Here is a 17,020-nt window from a genome sequence, read left to right on the forward strand (position 1 = left end):
GGCATAAGCCAATCATTGAGAGAAGATAGTTGTTTCTATGAGCTTGGCTAAGGGGGAAAGGGTTGTATGAGGTGTGAGGGAGAGGAGAGCAGGTCTTGGTGAATATCCTATCTGGGAGGAAGTGGAACGTGTTACCCAAGAACTTCCTTCTATGCAGAATGGCCCACCTTCATCTCAAGAAGAAAACCGGTGGGCTCTTTGCAGAGGTTTTCCAAAAGGTTGTGAACCCAGCCCAGGAAAGGCGCCCTTTCATGAAGGACAGAGCTTACTTCCCCAGATTCTGTGGGTCAGTTCTTCTGCCTCTGTCACTCAGATTTGCTAACAGACAAAAGGAAATTATTTTTTGGTCGGACTCCTATGAGGTATCCTGTCCTGGGCTTGTCAAGGGGGCCCTGATAAGGCTTCCTGCCCTGGGGAGCTCTCCAGAGCATTGCCTTCCAAAATGTGGGGGGAAAGAGAAAGTCATCAACAAAGCTGTGAACAAGGTGTATAAAGCTAAGAAAGCCCAAGGAGGGGAGCTGGGAAGGGGCTGGGTGCTGAGGTTGAGAAGGGAGATTTGGAGAAATGGGGAACTTAGAGATTGGATTTTTATAAAGTAGTTTGCCAACTTTAATCCCCTCTTACCATAGGGACCCCAACTAGAGTGTTCTTTCTATTGTAGGGAGAAAGAATTTGAGGCTCAGAAGGGTTCCATGACACAGGGAAGGCAGAGCTGGGATGTAAACCTGCTTTGGCCTCTTACTAAGGCTGCTCTTCCCTGGAAGCCAGGCTGGGGTGGAATGAAAGAGGAGGAGAGATGTGTGATAGGGAACTCCAGGGTCCTGGAAGGCAGTTGAGAAGACCCACTCCCAAAGGCAAACCTAGGACACCTGATGATTTCTAACTTCATGTGATGTTCCCAGAGGACTTCCATTACTGCTATTGCTACAAATAGTAACAGTTACTGTTAAGTATTCACTCTGTGCCAGGAGCTAAATATTGTGGAAGGAATGAACATATGTGCAAAATAAGCATGTTCTCTTTTAATCCTCAAAAGAACCAATATGACTACTACTTCCAATTCTCTTTCCCAAACAAGGAAATCAAGGTCCAGAGAAGTGAGAGACCTCACAGTAAGTGGCAGAGCTAAAGTCCCCAAAGTCTAATCATTGGCCCAGGCAAGGACGCTGATACTAGCCCATTGGTTTTATTTTCCACCACCTTTGGCATCATCCAGTCCCAAGACAATGGCTCCTGAGAAAGGAACTGGTTCCTCTTTCCCTTTTAGATTTATTTGTATTTGTGGTGTGTGTGTGTGTGTACCATCTGTGTGCAGGATGCTCAAGCAGTTATGAGTCACCTCATGTGGGTGCTGGGAAACAAACATGGGTCCTCTGTAAGAACAGCAAGTACTCTTAGCCACTGAGCCATCTCTCCAGACCCCCTTTGACGTTCTCTGGCTTAATACCACTCTGATCAAACATATGTTCATTGCCAAGGCAAGCCAACCACATCCTTGCCCATCTCCCGCCAAGGGAAGCTACTGTCTTCCCACAAGCCTGACTCCTCCTCTGTCACTGTGCCCTGTGGGTGGGGATGGGTAAGGTTTCCAATCAGCTGATGCTCTGCTCTGCAGAACCTGAGCTCAATGAATTGGATAGAGGAAGTGGGTCTTAGAGGAAGGAGGCTGGGTGTGAGAGTAAGCAGCATTGTGGGTGTAAAGAGATGGCTTGGAAAGCCATGGGGCTTTCCCTAGTCTAGAGCCTTTCTGGACAGGGACAGCCAAGTTCCTCACCCCATCACAGGCTGAGTGCCCTGACTGAGCCTCTGATCCCTCCTCTTCACAGTGTGGTCTCCCTGCCTCCTGGAATCCTTTTACTACTCACAGCTCCCATCACCTTTCCCCCCAGTACGCGTGCGCCTCATGCAGGGTGCCACATGGTTGCAGTGGGACACACTGACACGGTGGCCAGGAGGGCCCCAGCATCCCTGGTCCCTTGTTTCTCTCTCTGCTGTTTCCTGGCCTCTGCCTGGCAGGCGGCTCCCTGATGCCGCTGTCTCAAGCTTCATCAGCTCCAGGCCAGTCCTTTCCATCAAGCTTTGCGGGGCCGGGTGGGGAGGCGGCTCACCTGACAGGAAGCCTGTCCTTCACTGGAGGCGGTAGCCATGCTAGAAGTTTGTCAGAAGAAGGAAAACACCGGGTTTCCTCAGACCTGTGATTGCTGTAAACACCCGAGGACAAACCTCTCCGGCTCCAAAGTAAAGCCACACTCTCCAGCTAGGGCAGCCGTAAAAGGCACTGTCTTGCCACTGGAGGACACTGCCCTGGGGTCTGGCCGGGAAAGCGCCTGGCAGGTCTGGCCGGGAAGACGCCCATCTCTGGAGGGTGCTTGTCTCGAGAGGATGCCCACACCAGGAGCCCTCCCCACCCGCTCTGGGCGCGTCACGGCGGCCCCCGCGCCTCCCCCGCACCTCTGACGTGGCCGCCTGCGTCACGTCGGCTCCGGGAAGCGCTGCCCTTATTTGGGCGCAGACCCGGCGCAGCCTGCGAGGGCGCGAGGTGGCCGCTGCTGCCCGGTGCAGCCCCGCCCTCGTGTCCTTCGGTGCCATCGGCCACGTCTCCAGACGCTGGCTTTGGGTCGCCTCCTGGGTGCCGGAGAGGCCGGCAGGCAGCCTTCCAGACTTTATCGCCCATCTGCCGGAGGCACCCACCCTCTTTGGGTTTCTCATGAAATGTCAGCGCTAGATGGAACCTCAGATGGCCAGTCACAGATGCCTCCGAGGCTGGAGGGCTGGGATGCAGGGCCACCGTGGCCTAGTGCAAAGGGCAGCCTTGGGTCTATGCCCAACGTCTGCAGCCCTCAATTTCTGCCATAAAACAGCAGATAGCAACCCCTGTGCTTGTGAGGAGTAGATGGGTGCTGCACAGCCCCAGGTGTGAAAACCGTTTCTTAACCTGTGTGGTGCTACCCAGTCTCTCCATGGTCCCTGGGCACTGGGGAGGAACCTGGCCAGGTGCCCCTCCTGTGGAAGAGGCAGTACTGATACCTACCAACCTGAGTGTCTAGGGCTGCCACCAGCTGCTCTGAGGATACCCTTTGACGTCTTTGAAAGCTTAAACTTTGTCAACAATGTCATTTGGTGTTGGCCTCCTTCCTTCCCAGGGCTGTTTGTTTTGAGCCTGTGCTAGTGAGCAAGTGGTGAGCATACATGTGACTACCTTTCCAGTTTAGCCAGGAAGAGGACTGGAATTGCCAAAGTCTACAGGTACTCCTTGTGTGTACCAGGTGCCATGTACCACATGCCTGTGTTTTGCTGCTAACGAGCCCCCTCCCTCCTTCCAAAGGCAGCTCAAGCTCACACCTCAACCTCAACAAGCCATTTCCTGTTGGACATCAGCTCCTGCTGGCACCCTTATTTAAACCTCCTTGTTAGTTGTGAACTGTGTCTGCTCAAGGCTTCAGTGTCCACGTTCTCTATCTACCAGTGGCCTCACATCTGTACCCTCTGTATGGATCTCCCTCTTTGAGAAGTTGCAGTGTCCAGAGGGCAGGAACTATTTTTCCCAAAATCAGAGCCCCCTACCTCTGAGTAGAGTGGGAATTTCACACCCCTTCCCTTTGGTCTCTATAGGACAAGGAGGACAAAAAATATGCAGATCCCATGGACAAGTGATCAATTTATGATCCAGGTGTAATGACAGTGAGTCATAGGTCCAGACAGACAAGGCAACTCTCCTCACTCTCCTCCCCACACAGTCCCCCGCCAGAGAGGACTGTGGGTGACCAAGACCTAGAGGGTACAGTGAACAGACAGGCACTTCCCTTTGGAGATGGTTGTCCTCGTTCAAGGCAAGGCCTTTGATGACGACACCTGATCACATGTGCTTAGAGGGCGAACTGTGTGTCAGCTGGGGTCAGCTGCTCCCTAAGTACTGAGCAAGACTGGCTTAACACCTCTTTGTAAACTGGACAGGAAAGCCAGTAGTCTTCAATACAGTCCCAGCTCCCCTGAGAGTGGGGCAGAGGGGAAGACCTATTGCCTCTGGCTGGAGCTTCTGTCAGTTCCGTTAAGGAATCATGTTGCTGCTCTGGGAGAGTTCTCACTGTGATGAGGTGTGGAGTTCAGCTTGTTCCTTGTCTCTACACACGAACATGATAACACCCCTGCTTTTGAGACAGGGTCTCGCTAGCCTCGCTTTCAACCCTTGGTCCTCCTGCCTCAACTTTCCCAGTACTGGGATTACAGGAGAGTGGGGATTACAGGAGTGTGCTACCATACCTAGATACCTGATACAGTCTTGACATGGGTCCACAGAGGGGTTGAAAGAGCAAGGAAATGGAGTAGTGGTCATGTCCAGTCTCAAAACTTCCCTCCCCTTCCTCTTTATCACCGGCTGGAGCAAAGTACAGGTTTCTCCTGTTTTCTTCTGTACAGTAATTCAGCTCTCTGACCCTTACACACAACTCCAGGCCTCCCTGAGAATTCATTGAGATGGCCCAATCCTGCAAGGGTTAATTAAGTTCTTAGGCAAAGAGCCTCTCCTTCCTAAGCCTGGCTGCCAGGTTAGGGTGTGGACTTGGGGTGGGGTGTGCTCTTCCTGGGACCTAAGACTGCTTACTGACAATAACTGACTTTAGATTCAGAAGTTGGGCAAGGACTGGTTTCTTTCTAGTTTACCCAGTCCCACTGTTATCATATGGCTCCAAATTTGGAGACTTGGTGACTGTTATCATATGGCTACAAATTTGGAGACTTGGTGGAAACTCTCTTACATGTCAATCAAATGCCTCCTCTGTTCCTTCAGCTTGGCTGTAGGTTTTCCCTTGCTCCAACTAGTTCTCTGGTTGGAAGAAAACAGTTGAACACCTGGGACATCAAGCTGTGTCTGCCTCAGCAGCACTCTTTCCTGACCTCCAGGGAGTTCCTGAGCCAAGAGGGAGGGAAGGGAACTCTGAGCTAGAAATAAACTGTGGAGTTGGTGTTGCTTGTTATTATCCCAGACATTGTCTTGATCTTGATTCTTTCTGCAGTCGTTACGGGCCTTCATTAATGGTTAAGCCCAGCTGAAGATGATATCTAAAGCCAGCTGATGATAACTTCAGATTTCCTGGCTCTGCTATGCCAACAGAGATTCATACCATAAATTCCTTCTTTTTTGAAATTTCATTTATTTATTATGTATGTGTGGAGGGGGTGTCTGTACAAATGCCATGAAGCATGTATAGAGGTCACAGGACAATCTGCAGCAGTTGGTTCTCTCCTACCATGTACATTATGGGGATGGAATTCAGACCTGGCTGCAAAGTGCTTTTACCTACTGAGCCATCTTATCCTCCTTCTTCTTGAGGAATATGTACATGTGAGTATTTGGGGGAGGGTAATTTTCTTTTACATTTATTCCTTTTGTGGGGGGGGTATGCATAGTAACAAAGGATAAATCGTAAGTATGTTCAGGAGTGTTGGCTCTCACCTTTAATCTTAGCACTGGGAACAGGTAAACTCCTAGAAAGAGAACTACTGCCTGCCCAGCTTCTGAATCCAAAGCAGAATCTACTGTTAGTAAGCACCCTTATGTGCAGGAGGATCAGCAACACCCACCCCCCACCGCAGCCTGGCTTAGGAGGCAGGGTTCTTTGTTTTTTAATTTAAGGCCAGGCTGGACCACAGGGTGAGACCCTGTCTCAATAAACAAGGTGCTGAGGATGTATGTGCTGGTAGAGCACTTGCCCAGCATATAGAAGCCCTGACCATGACCCCCAGAACCACGCAAATTGGGCATGATATCACATGCCTGTAATTGTAGCACTCAGGATGTAAGGCAGGAGGATCAGAAGGTCAAGGTAATCCTTGGTTATATAGCAAGGCCAGCTTGGACTACATGAAACTCTGAACAAATAAATAACAAAAGGTATTGATGGCTAACATGCTATTATTATGGGCTAGACAGTATTCTAGATACTGTAAACTTACTTAATCCTCTGACAACTTTGTGAGGTAAGAACGGCCATTATTAGCCTCATTTAACAGAGAAGAAAACAAAAGAGCTTTGATAACTTGCTTAAGATCACAGAGCTAGGACTTGAACCCCAGTAGCAAGGCTCCAAAACACTTGTGCTAACCCCCATGATGGAGTAAATGAATCACAAGTCAGCTCACAAGCCCCATCAGGATCAATGATCATCAAAACAAGACTGATGAGCATGCAGCCCGGACCACCCATTCCCAATCTAAAGAGACTCACCAACAATCTGATTCTTCATGGAGAGGATGGGCAAGGAAGCATGTGAATGAAGACACTGTGCTGCCAAAGTGTAAAGGGTGCATTTGAGAAACAGAATGGGGGTCATAGAGCCTAGAGTCTGGGATAGACTATAAAGGCCTCGAAGGCCCAACAGAACTAAACTTCTACCTGTAGGGGATCTGATGAAGGGATTTGAGCAGGAAAGAGAGAGGTTAGACCTATGGTTTAGGAGTTCCAACTGCAGAAAGGGCAGAAGAGGAACACTTTAGGCATGGAGGCCTCAGTGGACAGCTGTTAAGACTGAGCCTTGAACTGGATATGAGCAATTGGCTCAGGAAAGTGGCCTGCAGAATATCTGTCCCTGATCAGGAGATTTCTCTCTTCATAGCAAGGGATCACATTCTACTGGGGCCCAGGCATGGTCAGTGTAGACCACAGATGGCAGATTAAGGCCAAGCAAGGGCGGATCTCCTGGACCAACACTCTCTCCTTACAGATAAACAGACTGAGGTGCAGGGAGGAGACTCCCAGTCCAGCCAACTCTCCCTCTCTCCAGGTTCCTTCCTCTGACCTACATGGATCAGATGCTTGGCCTCTGCTGGACCTGAGCCTGTGGTGCAGTAAAGAAACACCTTGGCCCAGAGACAGGAGGCCGAAGGGGAGAAGCTGTGGCTGTTTCCTTTCTTCAGATCCTCCTGGTGTGCCCCTTTCTGGAGCTGTCTCCTCCACCCTTTGCTCCTGCCCCTAGAAGTCTTGGGCTATCACAGCTGCTTGCCCCAGACAGTCCCTAGGAGGCCCAGCCAAACCAACATCTGGGGACACTCCACTGGCCCCAGGGCCTCTCTTCTTGTTTTCTGTCTGGAGATGAAATGGATCTGTCCCCGAGGCCCCAGGAAGGAGGAAAAGAGGTTTATAAGGGGTCTGTCCTCTAAGTTTAGAAAGAGGCAATAAATTCAGCTTCAGATCTGTTGCTGTCCCAAGTCCATGTGTTCCCTATTTAGTGCCCGACACTTTCAGTCACACCTTCAAGTAACCATTACAGAAGTCCATGAGGTGAAGGTGTGGGAAGCCACATTCTTGGGGTCCTAAGATAACAGGCTTTTAGCACGCAGTTTCCACCCTCTTTGTTCCTATATACACCTCAGGAGTCACAGGAGCAAAAACATACCACCAGGGACCTTTCTAGCCAGTACTGGTCTGGCCATCTGTCTCTGTGTGTCTCTCTCTTCTCCCCAGCTCCTGCTCATGTCTTGTTCACACTCTGCTTCCTCCATTCCCCCACCCCCTTTCTGCCGGCCTTTCTTCCCCCTGCCTTACCACAGGGCCAGTATGTTCCCATCTCTAGATACTAGTGGGTCAGTAGGACATAACACCACTAGGGAACTGATACAGTCTTCAGGGCCTGGCATGCACTGACAAGTTGGATGAATTAGTGATACTTTCCAGCCCCTCTTTCCCAATGGCGGGAGAGAGAGCTATAAGAACCAACATAGGGAATGGAGAGATGGCTCAACGGTTAAGCACACTGGCTGCTCTTGCAGAGGACCTGGGTTTGATTCCCAGCACCTACATGGAAGCTAACAACTGTCCAAAACTCCAGTTCCAGGGGATCTGATGCTTTCTTTTGAACCTCAGACATTGTATGACATGGATGCACTTACACACATGCAGGCAATATACTCATAGGTATTAAAAATAAAATATATTTTTTAGAAAAGGACCAACATATACAATGTTAAGGAGGGAGCCCAAAGATGGGTTTGGAGAGCACAAAACAGACCCTTGGAGGCCCTGTCCCTCCAATACATGGAAGTCACCCAGCAGTCTTCAAAGTAGTAGCTGGCCCCTGACAGTAAAGTTTCCTGGAGTTTTGCTTTTGTTTTTGAGGCAAACTCTCTATCTCAGGTTGGGTTTGAATTTGCTTTCTAAGCTGAGGATGGCCTTGAACTTCTGATCTTCCTGTCTCCATCTCTCAAGTGCTGGGATTATGGTATACATTACTGTATCTGGTTTGTGTAGTAGTAGGCAACCACTCTATCAACTGAGTTATACCCCAAGTTCTTCCTTGCTCTATCTTATATCTACATCTTATATCTATACTCTATATCTCACCTTTCAATCCTGATTTTCTTCCCTAGGACCCTGGGCTCAGTGTCTACCTCTGAGGCCTGGTCAGGTCTCAACCCTCCCTTCCTCTTGGTTTGTTGATTACTGTCCAAAGGGCAAATGCTTTCCTCCCAGGCTGCTATGGGAGTCTGACTTGAGTCCTCTTTGAGCTAGAAACTCTCCTTAAATCCTCAACCCCTCCAAGCATGTTCTCCACTTCCCAGAATTATGTAGACTGGTTGTCACCTGAAGGTCCTTTCAAGGGGAGCCTGATTTTCTGTCACATCCCACACACCATAGGGTTAGCTGGCAAGACTAAGTTGTCCCTCTTTTGTAGAGGTTTACCTATTGTTCTCTGAGGGTCACTTTGGCCTGTTGTCCCACCAGTATAGGCTCTCCCAGTCTCTCCTTGACCTGGAATGAAGATCTCCCTGCTCCCACGAGGCTTTTGTCTTTCTACCCCAAGCTCCTACCAGAGCCCAAGGAAACTCAACATTCCTGAAAGACACTGTACTCATTTTGCTCCTAGCCTCCCAGTTCCCTGACCACACCCAACCAAGTGACTTGTACTGCTGCACTTAGCCTCCAATGCCCACTCCAGGGGATAATCTGAATGTTGAGACCAAACTCCAAACCAATCACAGCATCTCTAGAGTTTGACACCCAAGGGTACCCAATAAATGTTCTTCAAGTCAATGAATAAATGAACGAGGTCAATGTCACAAGATGGGTATCTGACCTATGAAAAGGTCCTAGATAGGGTTAGAGAATGAAATTCTAGTGCCAGACCTCCACCAAGCAGCTGTGTGACTTTGGTCATCTTTCTCCATCTTATGGTCTCCTTTTCTTCATCTGAAAAAGGAACATTTCTAAACTGGGCATGGTTGTGCATACCTTTAATCCCAGCACTTGGGAGGTAGAGGCAGGCGGATCTCTGTGAGTCTGAAACCAGCTTGGTCTACAAAGCAAGTTCCAGGCCAGCTGGGGTTACAGGGAGCCCCTGTCTGAAAAATACGAAAGAAAGAAGAAAGAAGAAAGAAGAAAGAAAGAAAGAAAGAAAGAAAGAAGGAAGGAAGGAAGGAAGAAAGAAAGAAAGAAAGAAAGAAAGAAAGAAAGGAAGGAAGAAAGAGAGAGAGAAAGGAAAGAAAGAAAGAAAGAAAGAAAGAAAGAAAGAAGGAAGGAAGGAAGGAAGAAGAAAGAAAGAAAAAAGAAAGAAAGACTCGTTCATTCACTGTCCTGATTAGCTTCAATAGTCAACTTGACACACTTGGAAAGAGGGAACCTCAATTGAGGTCTCAATCAGATTGGTCCATGAGCCTGTCTTTGGGGCATTGTCTTAATTGCTGGCTGATATGGGAGGGCCCAGCCCACTGTGGGCAGTGCCATCCCTAAGCAGTAGGCCTGGGCTGTGTAAGAGAAGTAGCTGATTTCTGGAAACACTTTCCAAAAGTCCACAGTACTGAGAGTTTTGGTTTTTTGAGTGTCCGTGATATTGAAATCTTATGCTAGGCACTCCAAACCCCATTATCCCTACTTTAAATATGACAAAACTGAAGAAAAGAGATTAAAGACTTGCCCTGTCACAGAAATCATGGGCAACAGATTCAGGATTAGCTTCCAAATTGGCTTTTAGAAATTCCTGGATGCGAGCTCATGGATGAGATGCAGTAGAGAGGCATGAGCCAGTTGAGAAAAAATTCACGGGGCTATACTGTGAAGAGTCGACCCGGTTGGACTCAACACTTTCCCAGGGCTCATAGAGGTCCCAGGTTGGTGGCAGCAACAGAGGCTTGCACCTGCCATGGCTATTTCTGCTCCACACCTGGAAACCCTATGGGCAGGTCCTGTTCTGGATTTTGGTCACCTTGAAGATGAGCCTGTGGCCTTTACCTGGTACAGCCACCTCCTGCGGCTGATACTGTGAAGATTCCCTGTGAAGAGGGTCTGAGTTGCCCATCTTAAGTAGTTTTTGCACAAGTTGGACCTTTTTTTGTGTCTTCTATCTCCAGAACAAGTGGTGGAATGGTTACTTTCTATGGTCTAGACTCATCTATAGCCCTTAATAAACTGTCAAAATTGATTCTTTAGGGTTTGAAATATGTCCTAACCCACAGATGAGCAATCCCTTTCCTTATTTGTACTTTCCTATGCTTTCCTTTAGTCCAGATGGGTAGTTTTCCACTTACCCTCACCCCTGATCATTTTTGCATTGCCTATTTCTGTCCCCACTCTCAGTTCACTTTGGGGTGGGAGAGGTTCAAAGACAGAAATTTCCAAAAATAGCTCACATCCTCAGTTTTCTGTGTCCTTAAGAGCAGGCTTTAGGGGCTAGGTCATTTTCTGTTAATTCCTGCTACTGAATGTCAAGAACAACTCCAAGACTGGTGGCTGAGAGCTGACTTTGGGTGCAGTTGTGTGAAAAGTGGACAGGGAGTCCCAGAAGAGGTGCTTTGCAGAGAGGTGTGAAAGGATTCAGCAGTGCTCCTGTTCTGATTAGGAAGAGGGAAGAGACATCTGGTCCACCCTGGGTGATGTGTCTTATCAGCTCTGGGCAGGATAGCAAGATTGTCACCAGTGATGCTTGAAAAGATCAAATTAGCATCTATAGCAGCTATACTCAGACATACTAGGCACCCTTACCCCAATGCCTGCCCGTCGCCAAAGGCGGGATTTAGTAGACACCAGTACAGAACACAGTAACACTGAACTCCCTCACTCCCACAGATCTCAGCTCACACATACACTTCAGTGCGTACACTCAATCAAATATATATACCACCTTCCTACCCACACTTATACACATGGAGACCAACAGAATTGCACACAGTGCTGTGTGGGAGGGAACTGAAGTCATCCTCCCAGAATAGCTCAGCCCCAGACTCTGCTTGCAGATCCACCATACTTGCCTCAGGTTTCCACATGTGGTCAGAACTGGGAGGTAACTTGGCAACCAAGCCAAGTCCCCAAGGGCCCCACAAAATGTACATACTGTGATCTAGTACCTCCTAACTGAGGAGAAGAGAGAGTAAGCCCCATGTGATATCTCCACAGACAAGGCCAGGATAGAAGGACCCAGTCCTTGGGTTGGTCTGAGTTTGGAATGCTACATCATTCTCCATATTTTTCCAAATAGATAGGCCAGGAAAGGGGATGGACTGGGGAACCAGGACCAGAGCAACAGTGGGTCTGGGGTTACATGGTGCTGAAGTGTCTGGCCCAGATAAAGCACAGTCTGAAGTCCATCCTCATCTCTGCCATCACCAAGGCCCCTCTTCAGGGTGGGGAGCCACAGTCAGCACAGTATGTCAAGCATTTAATGTTTACCATTCCATCTTTGGATGAGAGTGCAGGGAGAAAGAAAAGAAAGAGGACAAGCAAGAAGGATAGGAAGAAAAGGTGAGGGAGAGAGGGAGCCATTTTCCTTATTCTGATGTCCAAAGTACACCGAGGACAGGGGGCAATGGGCGACATGAAAAGGGAAAAGTGGTGGTGAAGCCTTAAGTTTGATGCTTCTAAAAGTTCCCATCAACTTAGCTTGTTTTTAAAAATATTTTATTATTTTCATTTTATGTGCATGTGTGTATTGCCTGCATGTATGTTAAGTGCACCCATGTTGTGCAATGCCCATGGAGGTAAGAAAAGGATATCAGATTCCCTGGAACTGGAGATACGAACAGTTGTTAGCTGCCATGTGGGTGCTGGGATTCAAACCCGGGTCATCTGCAAGAACATTCAGTGACCATCTCTCCAGCCTCAGCTTGATTTTTTTTTTCTGTTTCTTTGTTTTAAGGCAGGGTCTCACTATGTAGTCCTTGGTGGCCTAGAACTCCTTACATAAACCAGGCTGGCCTTGAACTCACAGAGATCCACCTGCCTCTATCTCCCGAGTATGTGTGGCACCACACACAGTGTTCCCATCAACTTAAGTTTAAAGAAATTTCAGAATTACTGTAATGTGCTTGATGTTATCAGAAATTAATTCTAGAACCTAAATCCTGACTTGGGGACCACGATGCTGCACAGTGACTTGTGAACTCTGAATGTGGGATAAATTAAACTCCCTCTTTGTGGGCTTAGGAGTAGAAAGAAGAGAAGACGAGGAAGGAGGGGGGACTGCCTGTTGTGTTCTTATGGATCACTGTGCACTACAGCCAGGATGCAATCCAGCACTGTAGTGTCTCTGCAGAAACACACCTGAATAACATAGGAGTCCGGGTTGGGGCTTTCCTACCTCCCTACTCCTGTCTTCATGTTTGGGCTCTTTCCCTGTACTCACTGTATCACTGTGAAGAGTGGCTTCTCTGTGGGCCTACATGAAACCTAGGCTATAGAAGCAACAGCCCAGGAGCTGGGGTGGGGGGGTGGTGGTCTAATGAAAAGAACACCTTATTTGTAATCAACAAATCAAATTTATTCCTGGCTCTACTGAGAACTCTACTGTGGCCTGCTGAACAATGTGAATATTTATATAAGGGAAAATTCGATTTCCTAAAGGGGAAAAAAATGATGATGATTTGGTTTGTAAAAAGCTTTTTTCATCAATTCTTGTTGTAGGGTGTCAGGTCCAGAGCATTAGACACCTGCCAAAGACAGAACCGGGGAGATGTTAAGTGTGTCAAATTTGGCTCAGCCCTCTATGCTTTGACATATTTTGCTGACTTCCTTAGTGGCTGGCCTTGGTCAATTCTGGCCCTGCTGACACTGGGTCTCTTTGGTTAAAGTAGCTCTAGGTTATTTTCTCCAGGATCAGCTCTGTTTCCTGATAAAAACTAGCAATTCCCCTCAACCAGCAGAAGTAATCATCTCATCCTGCTTGACCCAGCCTCTAAGGAAGCACAGTAAAGAAGTCATCTACCTGATGTGTGAAATACCCAAACGCCAGAATCCCAGGGCATTTGATTCACTATATGAAGCCGTAGGGAAGAATATATGAAATCTGGTTTGTCCTGAACATGTGAGACAGACAAACATAGAACTTGCTTCCAAGTAACCTATAAAATGGTGTTGGAGCAGGTAAGGTGGAGCATGAGTCCAAGACTGAGGTAGGAGGATATCCAGCTTGAGGGCAGCCTGGGCTACATAGTGAGACACTGTCTCAAAACAAAACAAACAAAACCTTTTTGTTTGGACAGAATGCCACCTTCTGAAAAGATCACATATTATATCATAGGCTCAATTATAATGCATATTGGTGAGCAAATGGTGATGAGGGATTCATGAGCCATGGTGCACCGGGCCTAAGTATACTCAGGCATGCATGGGGTGGGGACTGTGTTATAGAGCAGAAATATGGATGATGGGCAAATATTGAGGGACTTAGACTGCAGAGCTGTCTTGGTACGTAGAGGACAGTGAAGAAAGGAGCTTTATAGTACAAAGTGTCAGAAAGGTTAAAAAAAAAAGTAGTTAGGACAAGATGATGAGATATTTTAACCATTGGGCAAAGGTGTCCAGACAGTCTGGCAAAGTGGAGCTGTCTCAGGTGGTCTGAGCAAAAGAGCAAGAAGATGGAATTCTTTATGAAGGGACTCTACTGACCGAGGGAGGGTAGTTTGGGGTGGGACTGGGCATAATCCAGTGCGATTATCTAGGGGTAAAGAAGCAGTTTGCGTTGGGACTGGGTCTACGTAGGCTAATAGTTGGTCTGAGTACCATGGGGCTAGTGACTGGGAAAGAAATGGCGGCTCTGACAGAAATAGAGACCAGAAGGGAGCTGGCTTTAGAGAAGATGGTAGACACAGAAGGAGGGACAGAGCAGATGGGAGGAGGATGAAAGGACAAGACTGTGATGTGGAAGGCCTTGGAAGAAAAACAAACAGCAAAAGGGAAGGCTTGAGGATAGAAGTGGAGAGGAAAGGAAGGGAAGGGACCTAGAGTAGGACACAGAGGACTGGGCACTGCTTCTAGAAGGTAGCCAGAGAGCTCAGAACAGGATTTCACACAGCTCGATTCATTTAGCAAACATGGGCTCTTTGTAGGCCAGTCCTGACAAGTCGACCCACTCAGCAGCCTCCCTAGCCTTGTGAAAAGACCCTAGCCCTGAATGTAGGAAGGGCCTGAACTGGGAGTCAGTGTTTACAAAAGCTTCGGTCCACAAAGAGGCAGGAAGAGGAATCAGGGAAGAGGGAGGAGCCAGGAGCTGATGGAAAACTGTACAGTTCAGAGCAGACTTTAAAAACTGCCATTTAAAGGAAAGTGAGAGCTGAAAACCAACCCAAAGGACTGAAGTCTCCCAACATCCCTCCCCTCCCGCCACGACACCACACAGAGAGAGTTGAAAGTTTTTAGGCAACTGCTGAAGAGGAAGTGCAGAATTTGTTGGGGGAGGTGAAGCAAATAGAAAACAGATCCCATTGCTGAAAACACGAGAAACATGGCAGAGTGGCAACAGGGTGACAAGGCAGATGAATAGTTCCGTCAGTGTGGGGCTGGAAAATGCTGTAGGAATCAGAAAAGCGGGGCGCGGGAGCAGTGGCAGCGGCGAAGGCCCCCTTGAGGAGGTGGCAGTCCAGCCCCACCTTGGCTGGGTGGAGGGGCGAGGTTCGGGCATGCCCGGCAAGGAAGGCTCCCTCGGCCCAAGCCCCGGCCCTCTCCGGTCCGGCTCTCGCCCCACGCCTTCGACCCCTCCTGAGCCCCGCGCTGGTTCCCAGTACTGACGTCAGTGGGCGATGACCTCAGTGCCGGGGAGGCGAGGGCGGGCTGGGGCGGGGCTTCTCGTGGTCACGCCCCCATCCGCCTGCCTTGACCAATGGATGCGGCGGCCAGCTCCCCCGCCCCCGTGAGCGGTATGAAAGGCGCAGCCCCGGGAAAGTCCGGGCAGAGCCCGAGCGGTGGCTAAGCTACGCTCATCTTGCGGATAGTAAACTGCCCAAGAGGGTCTTCTTCCTGCTGCCCAGCCGCTCAACATGAGCCACGGAAAGAGAACGGACATGTTCCCGGAGATCGCCGCCGCCGTGGGCTTCCTCTCCAGCCTCCTGAGGACCCGGGGCTGCGTGAGCGAGCAGAGACTCAAGGTGTTCAGCGGGGCGCTCCAGGAGGCACTGACCGGTGAGCACTCGCCCGCGGTCCTAGAGTCAACGGGGCGCGACCATTCCTTGACTGGGATATTTGTCCCACTTTTTCTGGGACGGGGACCGCTACGGGAGCAACTGCGGGTCTCGGATGCCTTCCTCTGATCTCTGAGGCCGCCCGCGGTCCTCTGACCCCTGGGTCAGGTCTCCAAGGCTCTGCTGAGGCCCCTCCGCCCCCAGGGCGCAGCCCTAGAGTGCATTCCGAGGACTCAGCTAACCCAGGAAGAGCCAGTACCTGCTGCGGGTCTGAGTGTGGGCTAACCGCCCTCTCTGAACCTTTGAGACCTCCAGACCCTCAAGACATGCTGTGGGCCACGAAGCTGGGCCAAGCAAGGCGACCAATTGAACTTTCTCAAACAACTCGGAGTCCTAGCTACTGTTGCTGTGGTCCTGGACCTGCCATTGTGCCAGACTAGTAGACCCGCTGGAAGTTGGAATCTGGGCCTCCTTTGTATTTATTCTTTCTGGTCCCTCTTAGCCATCTGCCACCTATTGTGGTACAGAAAAGAGTCCTTTAGCCAGTAACCAACTGTGCTGGGGCTCTGTGTGTTATGGAGGCAGGGTGTGGAGGAAGGTGGAGGAGTGATAAGCAGCACTTTGGCCTCTGTCCCTCAGCTGTTTTATCTGGTTGGCTGCCTTGGGCAGTGATAGCCATCTTTGAGCATGCTGGCACAGATCTGAGGACCAACAGCTGTTTAATCAAAACAAAACCATTTTTTACTTCCTTACCTTTGCTAAAGATCTCTTAACACTTCTGATGGGAGAGGAAGTGGAAGGCCTGATGACTGGCTGTGCACCCAATAATGTTGGCAGCCTTCTGGCTTTGAAATTTCAGTGCCTAGATCTCCAGAGGCCCTGCCTGTTCATGCCAGTCCTAGTCATACTCTTCCTTCCTTAAGCTGGGGCTACAACGGAAGCTGTACCTTTGGCCACTGGAGAATACCTGAGAGCTCTGGGGCTGCCTTCTAATTCACACATGCCCCATCCAGGAAATTGATGAGGGGTCTTTCTTCAGCTCCAAGTAAATTTCCTCTGCTAAGCCACAGAAAGATTTAAATATCAACCCTTACCTAATGTCACTGGGCCCTTCCTCTCCTCCTGGCCCTCTACCCTCCTCTCCATGATCAGAGACAGTGCTTTCTAACCAGGCATCTGTTCCTTTCTCTTCCTCCACAGATCACTACAAACACCACTGGTTTCCAGAGAAGCCATCCAAGGGCTCTGGCTATCGCTGCATCCGCATCAACCACAAGATGGATCCCATTATTAGCAAAGTGGCCAGCCAGATTGGACTCAGCCAGCCCCAGCTGCACAGGCTCCTGCCCAGCGAGCTGACCCTGTGGGTGGACCCCTATGAGGTGTCCTACCGAATTGGAGAGGATGGTTCCATTTGTGTCCTGTACGAGGAAGCCCCAGTGGCTGCCTCCTATGGGCTCCTCACCTGCAAGAACCAAATGATGCTGGGCAGGAGCAGCCCCTCCAAGAACTACATGATGGCAGTCTCTAGCTAGATCTGGGCCATCCTACCCTGGCACTCTACTGTACTCAATGCTGCCGTGACAACAGGCCACCGAATACCTCAACCTGGGGAACTGTATTTTTAAATGAAGAGCTATTTATA

General features: G+C 49.4%; 1 protein-coding gene across 1 annotated transcript; it reads left to right on the top strand.

Annotated features, from left to right (window-relative positions):
• The first annotated feature begins 15,145 nt into the window (after window positions 1–15,145).
• Btg2 (BTG anti-proliferation factor 2) lies at window positions 15,146–17,014 on the top strand. Its single transcript, XM_008830355.2, has 2 exons — window positions 15,146–15,376; window positions 16,576–17,014. The coding sequence occupies exons 1-2, from the start codon at window positions 15,235–15,237 to the stop codon at window positions 16,908–16,910; spliced, it is 477 nt and encodes a 158-aa protein (XP_008828577.1). The 5' UTR covers window positions 15,146–15,234; the 3' UTR covers window positions 16,911–17,014.
• The last annotated feature ends 6 nt before the right edge of the window (window positions 17,015–17,020 follow it).

The sequence above is a fragment of the Nannospalax galili genome, unplaced genomic scaffold (assembly GCF_000622305.1).
Source record: "Nannospalax galili isolate Female #2095 unplaced genomic scaffold, S.galili_v1.0 scaffold113, whole genome shotgun sequence".
NCBI lineage: Eukaryota > Metazoa > Chordata > Mammalia > Rodentia > Spalacidae > Nannospalax > Nannospalax galili.

Bases quoted from the DNA above. Each gene is read 5' to 3' on its own strand.
- Btg2 (XM_008830355.2), top strand. From the start codon at position 15,235: ATGAGCCACGGAAAGAGAACGGACATGTTCCCGGAGATCGCCGCCGCC. The intron at 15,377-16,575 runs GTGAGCACTCGC...CTTCCTCCACAG, and splicing joins GCTCCAGGAGGCACTGACCG to ATCACTACAAACACCACTGG.